This window comes from Lactuca saligna, chromosome 1 (genome assembly GCF_052625555.1).
Source record: "Lactuca saligna cultivar CGN05327 chromosome 1, ASM5262555v1, whole genome shotgun sequence".
NCBI lineage: Eukaryota > Viridiplantae > Streptophyta > Magnoliopsida > Asterales > Asteraceae > Lactuca > Lactuca saligna.
This window is the reverse complement of record NC_136417.1, coordinates 156,448,232-156,461,538: the sequence shown is the minus strand read 5'-3', so window position 1 is coordinate 156,461,538 and position 13,307 is coordinate 156,448,232. Positions and strand designations below refer to the sequence as shown.

The window sequence follows — 13,307 nt, the reverse complement described above, 5'->3', positions numbered from 1 at the left end:
ACTTACAAAACTATAGTAACATGAGTTACAATTTATTAAAAACAATTTAACTCGAAAATTGTATTTGTTTTTATAAAATGAAAGCAATCATTTAATCCGGTCAGATTTTTGGTTTTTTGATAGATTTAATGTTAAACAACTCATCAAACCGCACAAACCGCAACTAAACCGCATAAACCGCCCGCATCAAACCGCACCGCATCATGCGGTTTTGAACATATGTGGTGCGGTTTGCGGTTTCTAAAATATTCAAACCGCAGATGCGGTGCGGTTTGCGGTTTTAACTCGAAACCGCACCAAACCGCACCGCGCACACCCCTAATTATGAGATTAGTAATAAAAGAGTCGAAAATGAAATGTTCACAACTCTCTTTATGAATATCCTAAGTGGTAGATATCGTAATAAGGTTATCAAAAATATAAAGAATATGAAAATCCGAGTTATAACGAAGAAGTTATGACCAATCAAAGATCCGCAACAAAACCGGTAAAACACTGTTAAACGTAAAACGCGAAAGCTCAATAAAATACTTTTTATCCTTAGGTACCTAAATGAATGTCGTAGATATCATCAAACCGTGAACATACATAAAAAGAATGTCCAAATCTGACTTCGTATGAAGAAGTTATGATTTTTCTAAATTTCAGAGTAGTAGTAGACAACTAAAAACTCGAAATAGAGATCGAACGATATTTAGCCGACACAACCTAAACGAGAATTAATAATCTTGACAATAGTGGTACAACGGTAAAAATACAGATGAAAACGGACATCAGATGAAGAAGTTATGGATTTTTAACGGACTTTTCCAGTCCCCGCATGTTAAAAATATAACATTAAAAATAAATTCAAAATTAGCCAATGAAGTCTAAATGAAAGTTGTAGAGTATAATCTCACCTACGCATAGATATAAAGAACGTCAGAAACGAAGCCCGCATGCAAAAGTTACATATTTTAGAAGTTCGGGACACACAAACCGAGGGGGAGTACGCCCGACGTACGAGAGTACGCCCAATGTACTCAATACAGGGCCTCAGATCGACCACGTCCCCTGCTACCCTCTAGCCTGTTCCATCCGAAGTCCAGAGTCCGAAGATGGCATCATGCATGACGTACGCCCAGCGTACGAGGGCCAGTTCCACCCCTCTAAAAAGGGTGCGAGGCTTCCGACTTCTTTTGCTAATTTACACCAATTCTCTCCCGTTTTCTCACTTTCGATTCGTTCGAAGATACCCCGGTGCCCCGGTTCCGTATCAAAACACCGACGAATGTTCGAAGCTCTGAAATACCCGAAAAACTCACTTCCTTCCGGCCGAAGTGTTGCCCGAGAAAAGTCTCGTTTTCTTCAAATCATCACACTTTCTAGGTGAGTTCATACCCACGTTTTTACTATGTTTTAGGGGGAGAAATACAAGTGAAACGCAAGAAAAACTCACGATAAAATGCAAATCGTCACATACAGTTTCTAATACTTTATCTACATTTTTTGTATAAATGTTAAATAAGTAAAATAACATTATTACAAATGTTATACTTTATATGCAAAGTTGGTAATACACTAAGGTTTATCATTCAAACAAAACATACTTTTGAAAAATTATAATAGGTATAGTTTACGAGATATTCATGATATTTTACACTTTATAAACACTATGAAAAGGGAATACTTACAATTACAAGAAAAATGGACTTTTCATATGTAAATCTATTGTTACTAACTTTTGTGAGACGTTTGACTTCACGTACTTTCAAGTACGCATTTCAAGTCCTATATTATAAACCATAATCTCTTGTAGAGAGAGCATGATACTTGTGTATAGATCTATACGGGACTGACAATCCCGCACCTAAACTGTTAGCTACAGTTAGACCGGCAGGTCTGGGGTGATAAACGTCATAACACTCCAACGCCTGAAGAACGTTGTTACATGCAGTCTGGGTCAATAACACGGTTATAAAACTCACATGAAGTATTAAAACATTCTGATTTACGGGGCTAACAAATGCCTTAGTGATTAGATATACATATATAAATCTACTTACACTATTTTAGGTATGGAAAATACTTATGCATTTTGATTTTGGGAACTTTTAAAACTACTATCCATTTATGGAAAATATTGGATTTTCTAGATACAAACTCAATTACTTTATACAAAGAGGCATATAATTCTTAAACAAAAATGCTTATGAACTCACCAACTTAATTGTTGACACTTTTTCAAAACTACTTGTATTTCTCAGAGATTCAGTAATACAGGTAAACAACAACTTTTGGAAAGGGGCGCTAAGGCATCAATTTCAAACTTATTATATCATCATAATGTAATTTCTTTTGAAACATGTAATACAATCAACAATGTAACTTTTTAAATTATATTTATGATGGTTGTGTTTGCTTTCTTTACTATTTACTCAACTGTTATGATACTACATGAAGTCATCCAACCCCGAATGTTTCCGCCATTCTGGTTTGGGGGTGTAACATCGAGCCCCACTCGGTTTACAGATATGTTATTCTTAAACCTCTCCCGCTATACACATACAATCAATATCACATAACCATGCTAACACATAATGATCATAAACACTAGCATATGTTCTAGCATCGAGCCCAATTTGGTATACATAACATCACATAACACATGCAAGGGTCACGCAAACTCCTAGCATCCTAACATAATCAATAAGATCCGATTCAACAATCTAATAGGTCAACCTCGATCAAACTTTTAGTCAAAATCAATGTCAACAATCCATGTTAACCAAACACACAGTGTTGACTTACAAACATGTCATGTTTCGCCACCATCCAAATAATCGGGAAAACCCTAGCCAACACGTCGTGTTGACTTGCAAACACACCATGTTTTCCCGAGTTTCAACACCTTAATACATTAAGTTGTTTTCTCCAATGCCAAGAGCTCCAAAGCTCAGATCTAGCTCATAATGTGGTCCAGAAGGATAAAGTTTCCAACTTTATCCATTGGGACAACCTAAAATGCTAAAAACTCAATCCGTAAAGCTTAATAATTGCAATGGCTTAACCAATAAGCACTTAATCCATAAATACATATCCCCAAAACATAGATTTGACTTCCTTGAGTTGGAAAACCACGTAAAGTTGCCAAATTTATGTTCATGCATGTCTAAATGAAGCTCTTAAGCTTAAAAAGGACTTAATAAGTGACTTAATCCATGAATGTAACCAATTATCTCATAAAGCTTGCACCTTTACACTCAAGGAGTCCAATATAAACTTAGATCTGGAATAACAAGCCCGTAAATGACTTCACTCTCTCATCAACCCAAAAAGGGACCAAAAACACAACAAAGCACAATATGAAGAGATCTAAACATCTATAAGTCAAGGTTCGAACTTCATACCTTAGAAATCTTGCACAAAAGAAGATGATTCTTGATCTAAAACCTTTCCACCAAGCAAGAAAACTTCAAGATCTCCTCTTCCTTCACAAAGACCAAAAATAAGCACCAAGACCTTCTTACTAGCTCAAGAACACCACCAAGAGACTTAAAGATCGATTTTAGGGTTTTAGTGGCAATGGAGGCTGGAAAGGAGGCCAACCATGAGGACTTAAGGCCTTTATATCGGGTGTCACACCCTAAAATTAGGGTTTTCTCCACCAGCTGTCAACATGCCATGTTGGCCTTAATGATAGTCGTGCTTCTTCAAATGGATTTTATATAGTTTTAAAAAGATGGTTTTGAAGTTGTTTGCTTATATTTTAAAATGAAAATTTTGGTTTAAAATTTGGAGTATTACATACGAGAACTTCAACACAAAAATTTATAACAAATGATCTTACATATATCAATTTCCTATTTTCTTATCGTCATGAATGAACTCATGTTATATTAATAAGAGTAAAAATGAATGAAGTGGATATAATTTAGGAAAACAAAGGAATTTTTTTATAAACTTTCTTTTATAAGGTAACATCCTCTAAAATGTATGGATTTTCGCAGTCAAAGTGACAAAACCATATATGAAAAAGAATTCGCAAATGACATCAGCTTTTGCAAATCAAGAATAGATTTTTAGAATTAACACCTCAATGTCGTTTTCGAAAAAAAAAATCAAAGATGATATCATCTTTTGCAGATGACCATTGCAGTGTATATATATATATATATATATATATATATATATATATATATATATATATATATATATATATATATATATAATTTTGTATTCTTTTAACTATTTTATGGTAAAATTTAAAAAATAATTATTATGGACATATTTTCTCAGGCATTATTTGTATTATTTATTTATTTTTTTCCTTGTAAATTGGTTTACCACCTATGGGGATGAAATAGAACAGAATCAACGGGTAAGAGGCGAAGCTGTTCCTCGTTACTGCAAAAGCCCTATTTTCGCAAGTTCCAGATCACGACGATTCTTCTCTATATTTCTTCAATTTATCGTTGTTCATCAAACGATGCTTGGTGGATTATACGGAGACTTACCTCCTCCATCATCCACAGATGAAGATTCTCATAACAGAATCACCAATTCTTCCTCCAATGTCTGGTCTAGCAGTGTCAAAATGGCACCACCAACTCTACGCAAACCATCTTCTTCTTCACTCATCCCGCCCCCTAAAGCCCTTTTGAAACCCCAACAAACCAAACCCAGAATCGTCAATTCCACCGCAGTTGCCCCTCCGATTCCAGATGTGATCACAAGAAGCTCATCGTCGTTCCAACCGGCTCTTGTGGGCGTCACGTCGTCAGTGGTAGAGGAATACGATCCCGCTAGACCAAATGATTACGAGGAGTACAAGAGAGAAAGGAAAAGGAAAGCCGCCGAGGCTGAGATGAAGAGAGAACTCGACCGGCGGCGGCAAGAAGAAGAGGAAAGGGAAAAACGAGATAGGGAGAATATGGAGAAAGATAGAGAGAAGGATTATAATATCTCCGGCGAGGAAGCGTGGAAGCGCCGTGCTGCCATGAGTGGCGGCGGCGGTGGTAGTGGTGTCCCTAGGAGGTCGCCTTCCCCACCTACTGGTGGTGCTGATGGATTTAGTATCGAAAAGTCTGAGACAGGTGGTTTGGGCGTTGGTGCTGGTGGACAGATGACTGCTGCACAAAGAATGATGGCTAAAATGGGATGGAAAGCAGGTCAAGGATTGGGTAAACAGGAGCAGGGGATTACGACTCCATTAATGGCGAAGAAGACAGATAGGCGAGCTGGTGTTATCGTCAATGCTAGTGAACCTAAACAACAGCCAGAAAAGAAGGCAAAAGGTGTTAACATCAATGGTGTTCCTACCCGTGTTGTGCTTCTCAGGAACATGGTAAACATATTTCACTAAATTCCTTTCTTCAAACATGATTTTCAACTTTTTATCTTGATCATATATCGTCGTTAACTTGGTAAAAAGATTTTAGCCATGAAAATTAGTAGGATAGAGTAGAGAAAGCCTCATTAAATCTTTCATAAAATTTCATGGTATATGTTTTGCTTAATGAGAACATCCAGTTCTTATATATGTTCTTTCCCTTTCTCTCAACAGAGTTCAAATAATAAGAATATGATAGGTACATTTGAGGAAATGGAAGTAATAATAAGTAAATAAAGGCAAATTTTTTAGGACCTAATAAAGAAAGCCTCATTTCCTTTTCTTTCTCTTTAATTTGTTCTTTTTGTATTAAGTTAAAAATAACCCTTCTATGCTTACTTAGGCTCTGTTTCATCTTTTTACCCATTAAGTGATGTCTTTATAATGATATTTGAGAAAAATAATGATACACTTGGTTAAATGGAAGAAAAAATATAATTGAGTGCAAATTTTGTGAAAAAAGAAATATCCATATAGAGCTTACTGGATTCAGGGGCTGTTTCTTTTTAACTTAATGAGCTTAATGGAACACTTAAAACTTGCTTAATGTATTAATACACTAACCCTTTACCTATTTGCCCTTCTTTTTTTTTCTTCCCAACTCATCTCACATTAAAATTGATGAATATTGTTAAATTTTATGAATATAGTAATAAAAATTGGAATGTAGGGCTAAAATGGTCAAACCCTTTACCTATTTTCCCTTTATTTTTCTTCCCAACTCCTCTCACATAAAGTTGATGAATATAGTAAAAAAAAGTGAATGTAGGGCTAAAATGGTCAAATCCTTTATTTATTTGCCCTTCTTAGGATGTTTGAATTCAAGTCTGAAGGAATATGCTAATTCATAATGAATGTAAAACTTTTGGAAACAATCATGCTGTTTTTGTAGCTATTTTGCACTTAATCTGTGTATTTATGATATAAGATATGTATATTATCCTATATGAAATTATAGCTCCATTTCTATGCAACAATCAGAGCTTGTATTCATTGGTATACTTAATAAAGTGGTAAGGCAGGGGCAGTTTGGTCATTTTCTTAGTTCAGTCGGTGTAGGATGTGCATGTGAGTGTGAAAACCTGATTATGATTATAATTTTATGATTATTTAGGGTCAGAATAATCAGTGCATTTGCTATAATCCAAAACAATTTAAGTATGTTCTTATTGTTCTTAAAAAAATGTAAGTACATGGACACATGGTAGATTTTTCTAAGTAAAATGTTGTAATACAAAGAAGGGTAAATCTCATAAAAGACCTTATATTTTGTGTTTTTTTCCGGAATAAACCTCAACTTTATTTTTTGCCTGAACAAGACATTGTAATTGTTCATTTTTTTTTTCCGAAAAAACCCTCAAATGTCTATATTTTTCCGAAAAAAAAACTTGAACCTCCTAAATGCTTCCAAATAAACCCTCAACATTTTTAGTTTTTCTCGAAAAATCCCTCACGTTTTACAATTGTTTTTGGAAAAAAAAAAAAAAAAAGACTAAAAGTGCCTGATCGGAAAAAAAATAAAAAAAACACAAGGTTTTTTCAGGCAAAAAATAAACTTGGAGGTTCAATCCGGAAAAAACACAAAATATAAGGTCTTTTATGAGATTTACCCTAGAAAGAAATATAAGTCTTCATAGTACAATGCCTTAATAAGAAAAAAAAACACTTTAAGTAATCGCAATAGAAAGCAATGAAATAAATTTAAAGTTACAATACTTCAATGAAAGTAGGATGCTATAAATAACTCACAAATAAACTAAATTACGTAGTTATTTCTTTCGTTAACCCCTTAAATTAATTTCTACATAAAACAAATGATATATAATTATTTTTGAAATCTTTGAAGGTGGGCCCCGGCGAGGTAGACGACGATCTAGAGACCGAAGTAGCAGAGGAATGTGCAAAATACGGGACGGTGACACGAGTTTTGATATTTGAAATTACGGAGCCGAATTTTCCGGTGGATGAAGCGGTTAGAATATTCGTGCAGTTTGAGAGATCGGAACAAGCAACAAAAGCACTTGTGGATCTTGAAGGTCGCTTTTTCGGGGGTAGAGTTGTCCGTGCAACTTTTTATGAGGAAGAAAGGTTTAACACCAATGAGTTGGCTCCAATGCCCGGGGAAGTCCCCGGATTTATCTAGAAATTTTTAGGGTTTTTGGTTTTGTTGATACTATTTTTTGGATTTTGTTACATTATGGAGTAACTTTTATGATGTAGAAGCTTTATTTTGTAATCAAGATTTATATTGTACAAGTTTATTTTGTAATCATGATGTGGGTATGTTCATAAGTGAATATACATGTTACATGTGTGGTTCTATGGTTATGTCGTATAATTTGGGAATGTGTTAACCTTGTCACTTCTATATAAATTTAGAAAGATTGGTATACTTTGGTATCTATTTGGGACATTAAATCTTTTAAGAGTAAATTACACGAATGGTTCCTATGTTTTAGGGTAATTTGTCCGTTTGGTCTACAACTTATTTTTCTAACTCGGAAGTTTTTAATGTTTGTTTTTGTTACGCGTTTGATCCATGTCTTACATAAAAATGCTATTTTTGCATTTGATTTTTTAATTTATTTAAATAAACACACCCTTAATGTTACTCTCTCACCTTACCTTACCTACCTCATAATTTTTTTCTATTTAAATAATAGTATTTTTAGATAAGATATGGACCAAATACATAACAAAAACAAACAGTAAAGACCAAACACATAATAAAAACAATCAGTAAAAACTTTCCGAGTTAAGAAAATAAACTAGGGATGAAACACATAAATTATCCCAAACCATAGGGATCATTCGTGTAATTTACTCATCTGATATATATATATATATATATATATATATATATATATATATATATATATATATATTTAATGTGTTTAATATGGACATGACTACTAATCTATACTTGTGATTTTCTTATTTTTACGCTTTTTATGTAAAGAAGAAATTCTTCAAACATAATTTCTCCACACAACATTTTTGGGCAGATGACGCGATTTGAACTCCAAAATGGGTAAGGACACAATATATGGGGATTTGGGTTTGAAAATAATAGCCTTTTTTTAATTCTCTTCCTATAAAAAAAATTGGGTAAATTACACCAATCGTCCATAGTATACTTGCCAAAAAGCGTGTTTAGTTCATATTTTCAAAAATTAACTCGGACCGTCCCTTGTTTCTTTAACACTTGCACGCTTCGTCTCTGATATGCAGTTTTATTGCGAATTTAGTCCATGTCAAATCTCAAATGTCCATAATGCCATTTTTTATTTAATTTCCAATTATTTTTGATTTTTTATTGATATTAATTATATATTAATATTTAGAAAAAAGGTATATCCCCTTATTTATTTCTAAAACCTCACCCTCACAAAAAAAATAACAAACACCACCATTTTCTTTCCGGGCGGACATCATCAGACCACCGACCACCACCATCGCCGGAAAACTGTCCGCCACCGTGATCGGAGCACCACTCACCACCATTAGTATTGTTTACACAACCATGACATCTCTCTCCTCCTTGTTTTCCCATCAGATATCCCTTATTCTCCACTCACAATCTTGTAATCTTCTCCACCATTCAACCATCCTCTTCATCGTGACCCACTTTCCGCCAAGCACAACTCTTGTCTCATCGACGACCTTCAACAACCAAGAGCATAAGTCAGGGTTTCGAATCGCCACCTAGGGTTTCAAGATCGAAGATCTCCTTCTTCACCCGAGTGCCATCACCTGTACTGCATCTCTCCCATCCTCTTTTTCTAATTGACGATCTCCTTCAGATTGAGAACTTTGGGCATTTCATGACGGATTTCATTTTAGGGGTTTCAGATTGAGCATCACCATTACTAATAATCTCTTCTTCTAGATTGTGTCGTAACCACGGTTAGAGTTTGACAGGTGGATTCAGGAGGTTGTTAGATGGGGGGAAGGAGGTTGTACATGGTGTGTGAGGCCAGTTTTGAATCGAGTAAAGAGGAGGAGAATAGGTGGTGAGACGATTTTGGAACCAAAATGAAGTGGCTGTGGAAAATACGTCGGTGATTCATCTGATGATTTTGATCGGAGATATGGATGTTTCTATTAAGAGGAAAGGATGGTGGGAAAGGGAAGAGGGAGGGTGGGTACATGATATACTTTTTTTTTTTTTTTTTTTTTTTTAAATAAAAAATGATAAAGCATTAAAAGAAAATTAAAAAGGAATTTTTTTTAAGAGCAAAATAATCTTTTTATGTCCAGAGGGATAAAAGGTGCAAGTTTTAAACAAACGAAGGACGGTCCAAGTTAATTTTTGAAAATAGGAACTAAACACCTTTTCTGGTATGTGCACGAGGGACGATTGGTGTAATTTACCCAAAAAAAATTGTTTTCATTCCTCTTATCTCAATTTGACCATTTACGTTTAGTTAATAAGATCATAATTATAAACATGATTGTAAGAATACAAATGCAAAACCCCAATTCACCTCATAATTATGTCATTACACAAAATAAATCCTCCTTTTCAGGCCTTTTGACATAACATGGCATGAGAATACAGTGTTTGATGTGCATTGGATTAAAACTGTTACTCTGAATAAGACAATACTGAAATACCATGTCAAAAGAAAGTAAACATTCTTAAAGGAGAAAAGAAAATTAAAAAAAAAAAAAGAAAAAAAAAAAGAAAATTGTAAAAAAAGCATGTAAAAAATATGAACTTGATGTTGAAAACAAAAAATAACATCATATTTCACTGAGGTATTTCTAGATCCGGCCTTCTGTCGAGAGTTTCTATTGTTGAATCATCAGGGAAAGCATCAGGATACGTGGCTTTAATCTTTGCTTTTAAACTCCTGAAAGAAAAATAAAATATTGATTTAGGGTTAAATGCTAGAAATAGTACGAAATAATGCAGATATATATTATATCAATAAGTTATAAAGAACTCAAAAAGACTAAAAGATAATAACTTGTAACTTGTAAACCAACCTCAGCTTTTGAAATATATAATCAAGATCCAATTTCATGGACTTTAAGAGGCGTGTATTTGTATAAAGATCACTTGACACCTCAGCATAACAATTCTCTGAATAATCGTTAAAATGTGAAAGCACTGCATTACTATCTTGCAAACGCCCCAATCTGCAATTATATAAAAAAAAATATATTAATTTTGACAAAAGACAAGTTACCTTAATAAAACAGATTTAAAATTTAAAGAAAATTTGAATTAAGGAGGTATGCACAATGAGAAAGATTGCAAATTTTTGTCCCACTCAATTCCCAAAAAGGTGGGACAAAGGACTAACTCTTGATCTTTTAGAAAAGACGTAAATGCCCTTTTCATACCCATCATCAAAAATAGTTTACAAGATTAAGTTTTTTCCCATTTAGGTCCATTAAGTCAAAAAGAAAAAACATATCTTGCTTACATGATTAATTTTGGTCTCCATTAGGTAAAACACAGCACAAGATTAAGTTGAATCATGTTGTTTCTCAATCATTTACATGTAATTTGTCGACATTTTCCCTCTTATTAATCAAGAAGAGAATAACCATAAGAGTAATAAAAGTAATCCTATATCGATACTATAGCATGATAGAAGAACACCAACATCTTCCAAAATAAAGATAAAAAAATCTCTTTTTTTTGGTGGGGGATTATTACTAAGAGGATGCTAAATTTGGGACAAAAACGATTTCGATTCATGAGAATGAATGGATAAATGCAGTGAAAGATTCTCTAAGGGGCTCCGACATTTTCATGTTGATTGTGGAATTGAAGTACAAAACAGCCAAATTTCCAATCAATATTAATTCATGAACTGTCATAAATAATCGCAAGCATAAAGATAAACATATAAACACACAAACATACACAGAGTACGTGTATGAGTGAGAGGGGGCATGTGAAAAGCATACAGATCGGGAAACCAAATTCAAATTGGGAAAGGGAAAGGGAAAGGAAGAGGAGGGTACATAATATGCTGCAATTGCTTTAAAGAATCCATATCCTGCGAATCGATTAGGGTTTTGAACTCCTGAGAGAGCTCTTCAGATGCTGCTGCAATTGCTTCTTTCTCCGATTGCTCCATTCTTTCGTATCCGCTCAACCGCTTGTTGGGATCGATTTTGTGCTTCGTTAGTTTGCTGCTCGACCGAGGAGGTCTCAAAATATTTTTAGGCAAAAGTGGCTCTTGATTTATGGGGTAGAAAAAAGAATTTATAAAAATATGTTTGGATTATTATTATTATTATTTTGTGGTAATAAAAAAGCATATATATATATATATATATATATATATATATATATATATATATATATATATATATATATATATATATATATATATATATATATATATATATATATATATATATATAGGTGGGTTTAATTGAGAAAATAAAAAAGATTGACAATGGGAATTATTCTCAGCCACTCATTTTATTCAAGCATAAAAAGATACGGTGGCAAACTTGTAAATATGAGAACAACCTTTAATCTCAAATACGTATCTGTAGTTCAAACTCATTCATCGTTCATCATCCAAATTTCTTCTCCAACTTTCAACAATCATCCAAATTTCTTCTCCAACTTTTAACAATCATCAAGATTTCTTCAATTAAACAATAATCAACATTATCCAGTGTTAATCAATCATCGATCTTCGTCAATAATCAACACGATTCAACAGTTAAAAACAAAAATTCGTTTTTGGTTATTTTAATTCAACCTTCAGTTGTGCTTGAATACGATCAGATCTTCAACATCTATGATTAATTATACTCCCAGCGTTATTAGATCAACATCATCGATAATCAACAAAAATCCACTTCATATCATTCATTCAACATCGATTATCAAATAAAACTTGAAAATTGAGGTTAGAAAAATATCAAATCGTTTTTTTTTTTGAAAAATTTCATATAATTCATTCATAAGTGAATGCATCGTCTAATATTTAAATATGAATATACTATGTTTATTATATGCTATATTCATATATGAATGATACTTAAACTGTAAAAAAAAAATAATCATAGTTTTTATTCATAACTGAATAACGAATTACTGTAGTAAAAACTGATTCATTTTTATTCACTTATGAATAACGATATACCAAGCTATCCCGTTTGTTGTAGTGGGCAACGATATACCAAGCTATCCCAGAAGAAATCCTTTTATCGATAGTGGAGAAGAAAACGACAAAAGAAGTGTGGGAAACACTCAAAACAATGTATATGGGTGCAAATCGAGTTCGAACAACAATGGTTCGATCACTAAAGGCTGAAGAGGTCATGAGGAAAGAATCTGTGGTCATGGTGAAGTCGAAGAAAATAAGCTCTTGCTTACCCACCAAGAATGGACTTAAAGAAGTAAGAAACAGAGCCAAGATCAGTTACGATCCTCTAACAAGAACAGCCAGGGAAACTCAAACAATTACCGAGGCCATGGAAAAGGTTGAGGTAGAGATGAATGAAGAGGTTCTGGATACCGTGGAGGCCAAGGAAAATGTAGTAATAACCAGCAACAACATAACACTCACAAAACGAACGAAAATTAAGACAAAAGCAAAATCTATTATTACAATTGCCAAGATTTCGGCCATTATGAAGCAACATGTAAAACCTACGAAAAGAAAGAAATCATGCAGGAAATTAATACTGTTGATCCAGGCCCTTTAAAACACACACACAACACACATTACTCACATATGTATGTGAACGGAAACTTCTTTTTTATATTCAATAAACAAAGTTACAACTAATGCAAGGAAAGCTACTGCTATATATACTACTCTAACTATGCTATCTAATCTAATTAATAGATCATAATCACGTAAACTAATTACTCCTAAAGTAAAGCTAGATATGGGATAAAACCCCTCATGAATCGGTCTTACTTTTGAACAGGTAAACCTTTCTTATTTTC

The 13,307-nt window shown here is 33.6% G+C and overlaps 2 protein-coding genes across 2 annotated transcripts; one reads left to right on the top strand and one right to left on the bottom strand.

The window, feature by feature from the left end:
- Window positions 1-4,324: 4,324 nt before the first annotated feature.
- On the top strand, window positions 4,325-7,679 carry DRT111 (D111/G-patch domain-containing protein). The gene is made up of 2 exons (XM_078994011.1): window positions 4,325-5,326; window positions 7,218-7,679. Exons 1-2 carry the CDS (start codon window positions 4,469-4,471, stop codon window positions 7,512-7,514), a joined length of 1,155 nt encoding a protein of 384 aa, XP_078850137.1. The 5' UTR covers window positions 4,325-4,468; the 3' UTR covers window positions 7,515-7,679.
- A 2,161-nt stretch (window positions 7,680-9,840) lies between these two features.
- On the bottom strand, window positions 9,841-11,575 carry LOC145001127 (kxDL motif protein). Its single transcript, XM_078960480.1, has 3 exons — window positions 11,354-11,575; window positions 10,364-10,516; window positions 9,841-10,227 (listed from the first exon to the last, which is right to left on the bottom strand). The coding sequence occupies exons 1-3, from the start codon at window positions 11,467-11,469 to the stop codon at window positions 10,125-10,127; spliced, it is 372 nt and encodes a 123-aa protein (XP_078816606.1). The 5' UTR covers window positions 11,470-11,575; the 3' UTR covers window positions 9,841-10,124.
- Between the last annotated feature and the right edge of the window lie 1,732 nt (window positions 11,576-13,307).

Excerpts from the sequence above, each read along its gene's own strand:
- LOC145001127 (XM_078960480.1), bottom strand. The coding sequence starts at position 11,469 with ATGGAGCAATCGGAGAAAGAAGCAATTGCAGCAGCATCTGAAGAGCTC. Across the intron at positions 10,517-11,353 it reads AAGCAATTGCAGCATATTAT|ATTGGGGCGTTTGCAAGATA; the intron begins GTACCCTCCTCT and ends ATATAATTGCAG. Across the intron at positions 10,228-10,363 it reads TATATATTTCAAAAGCTGAG|GAGTTTAAAAGCAAAGATTA; the intron begins GTTGGTTTACAA and ends TTTTTCTTTCAG.
- DRT111 (XM_078994011.1), top strand. The coding sequence starts at position 4,469 with ATGCTTGGTGGATTATACGGAGACTTACCTCCTCCATCATCCACAGAT. Across the intron at positions 5,327-7,217 it reads TTGTGCTTCTCAGGAACATG|GTGGGCCCCGGCGAGGTAGA; the intron begins GTAAACATATTT and ends AAATCTTTGAAG.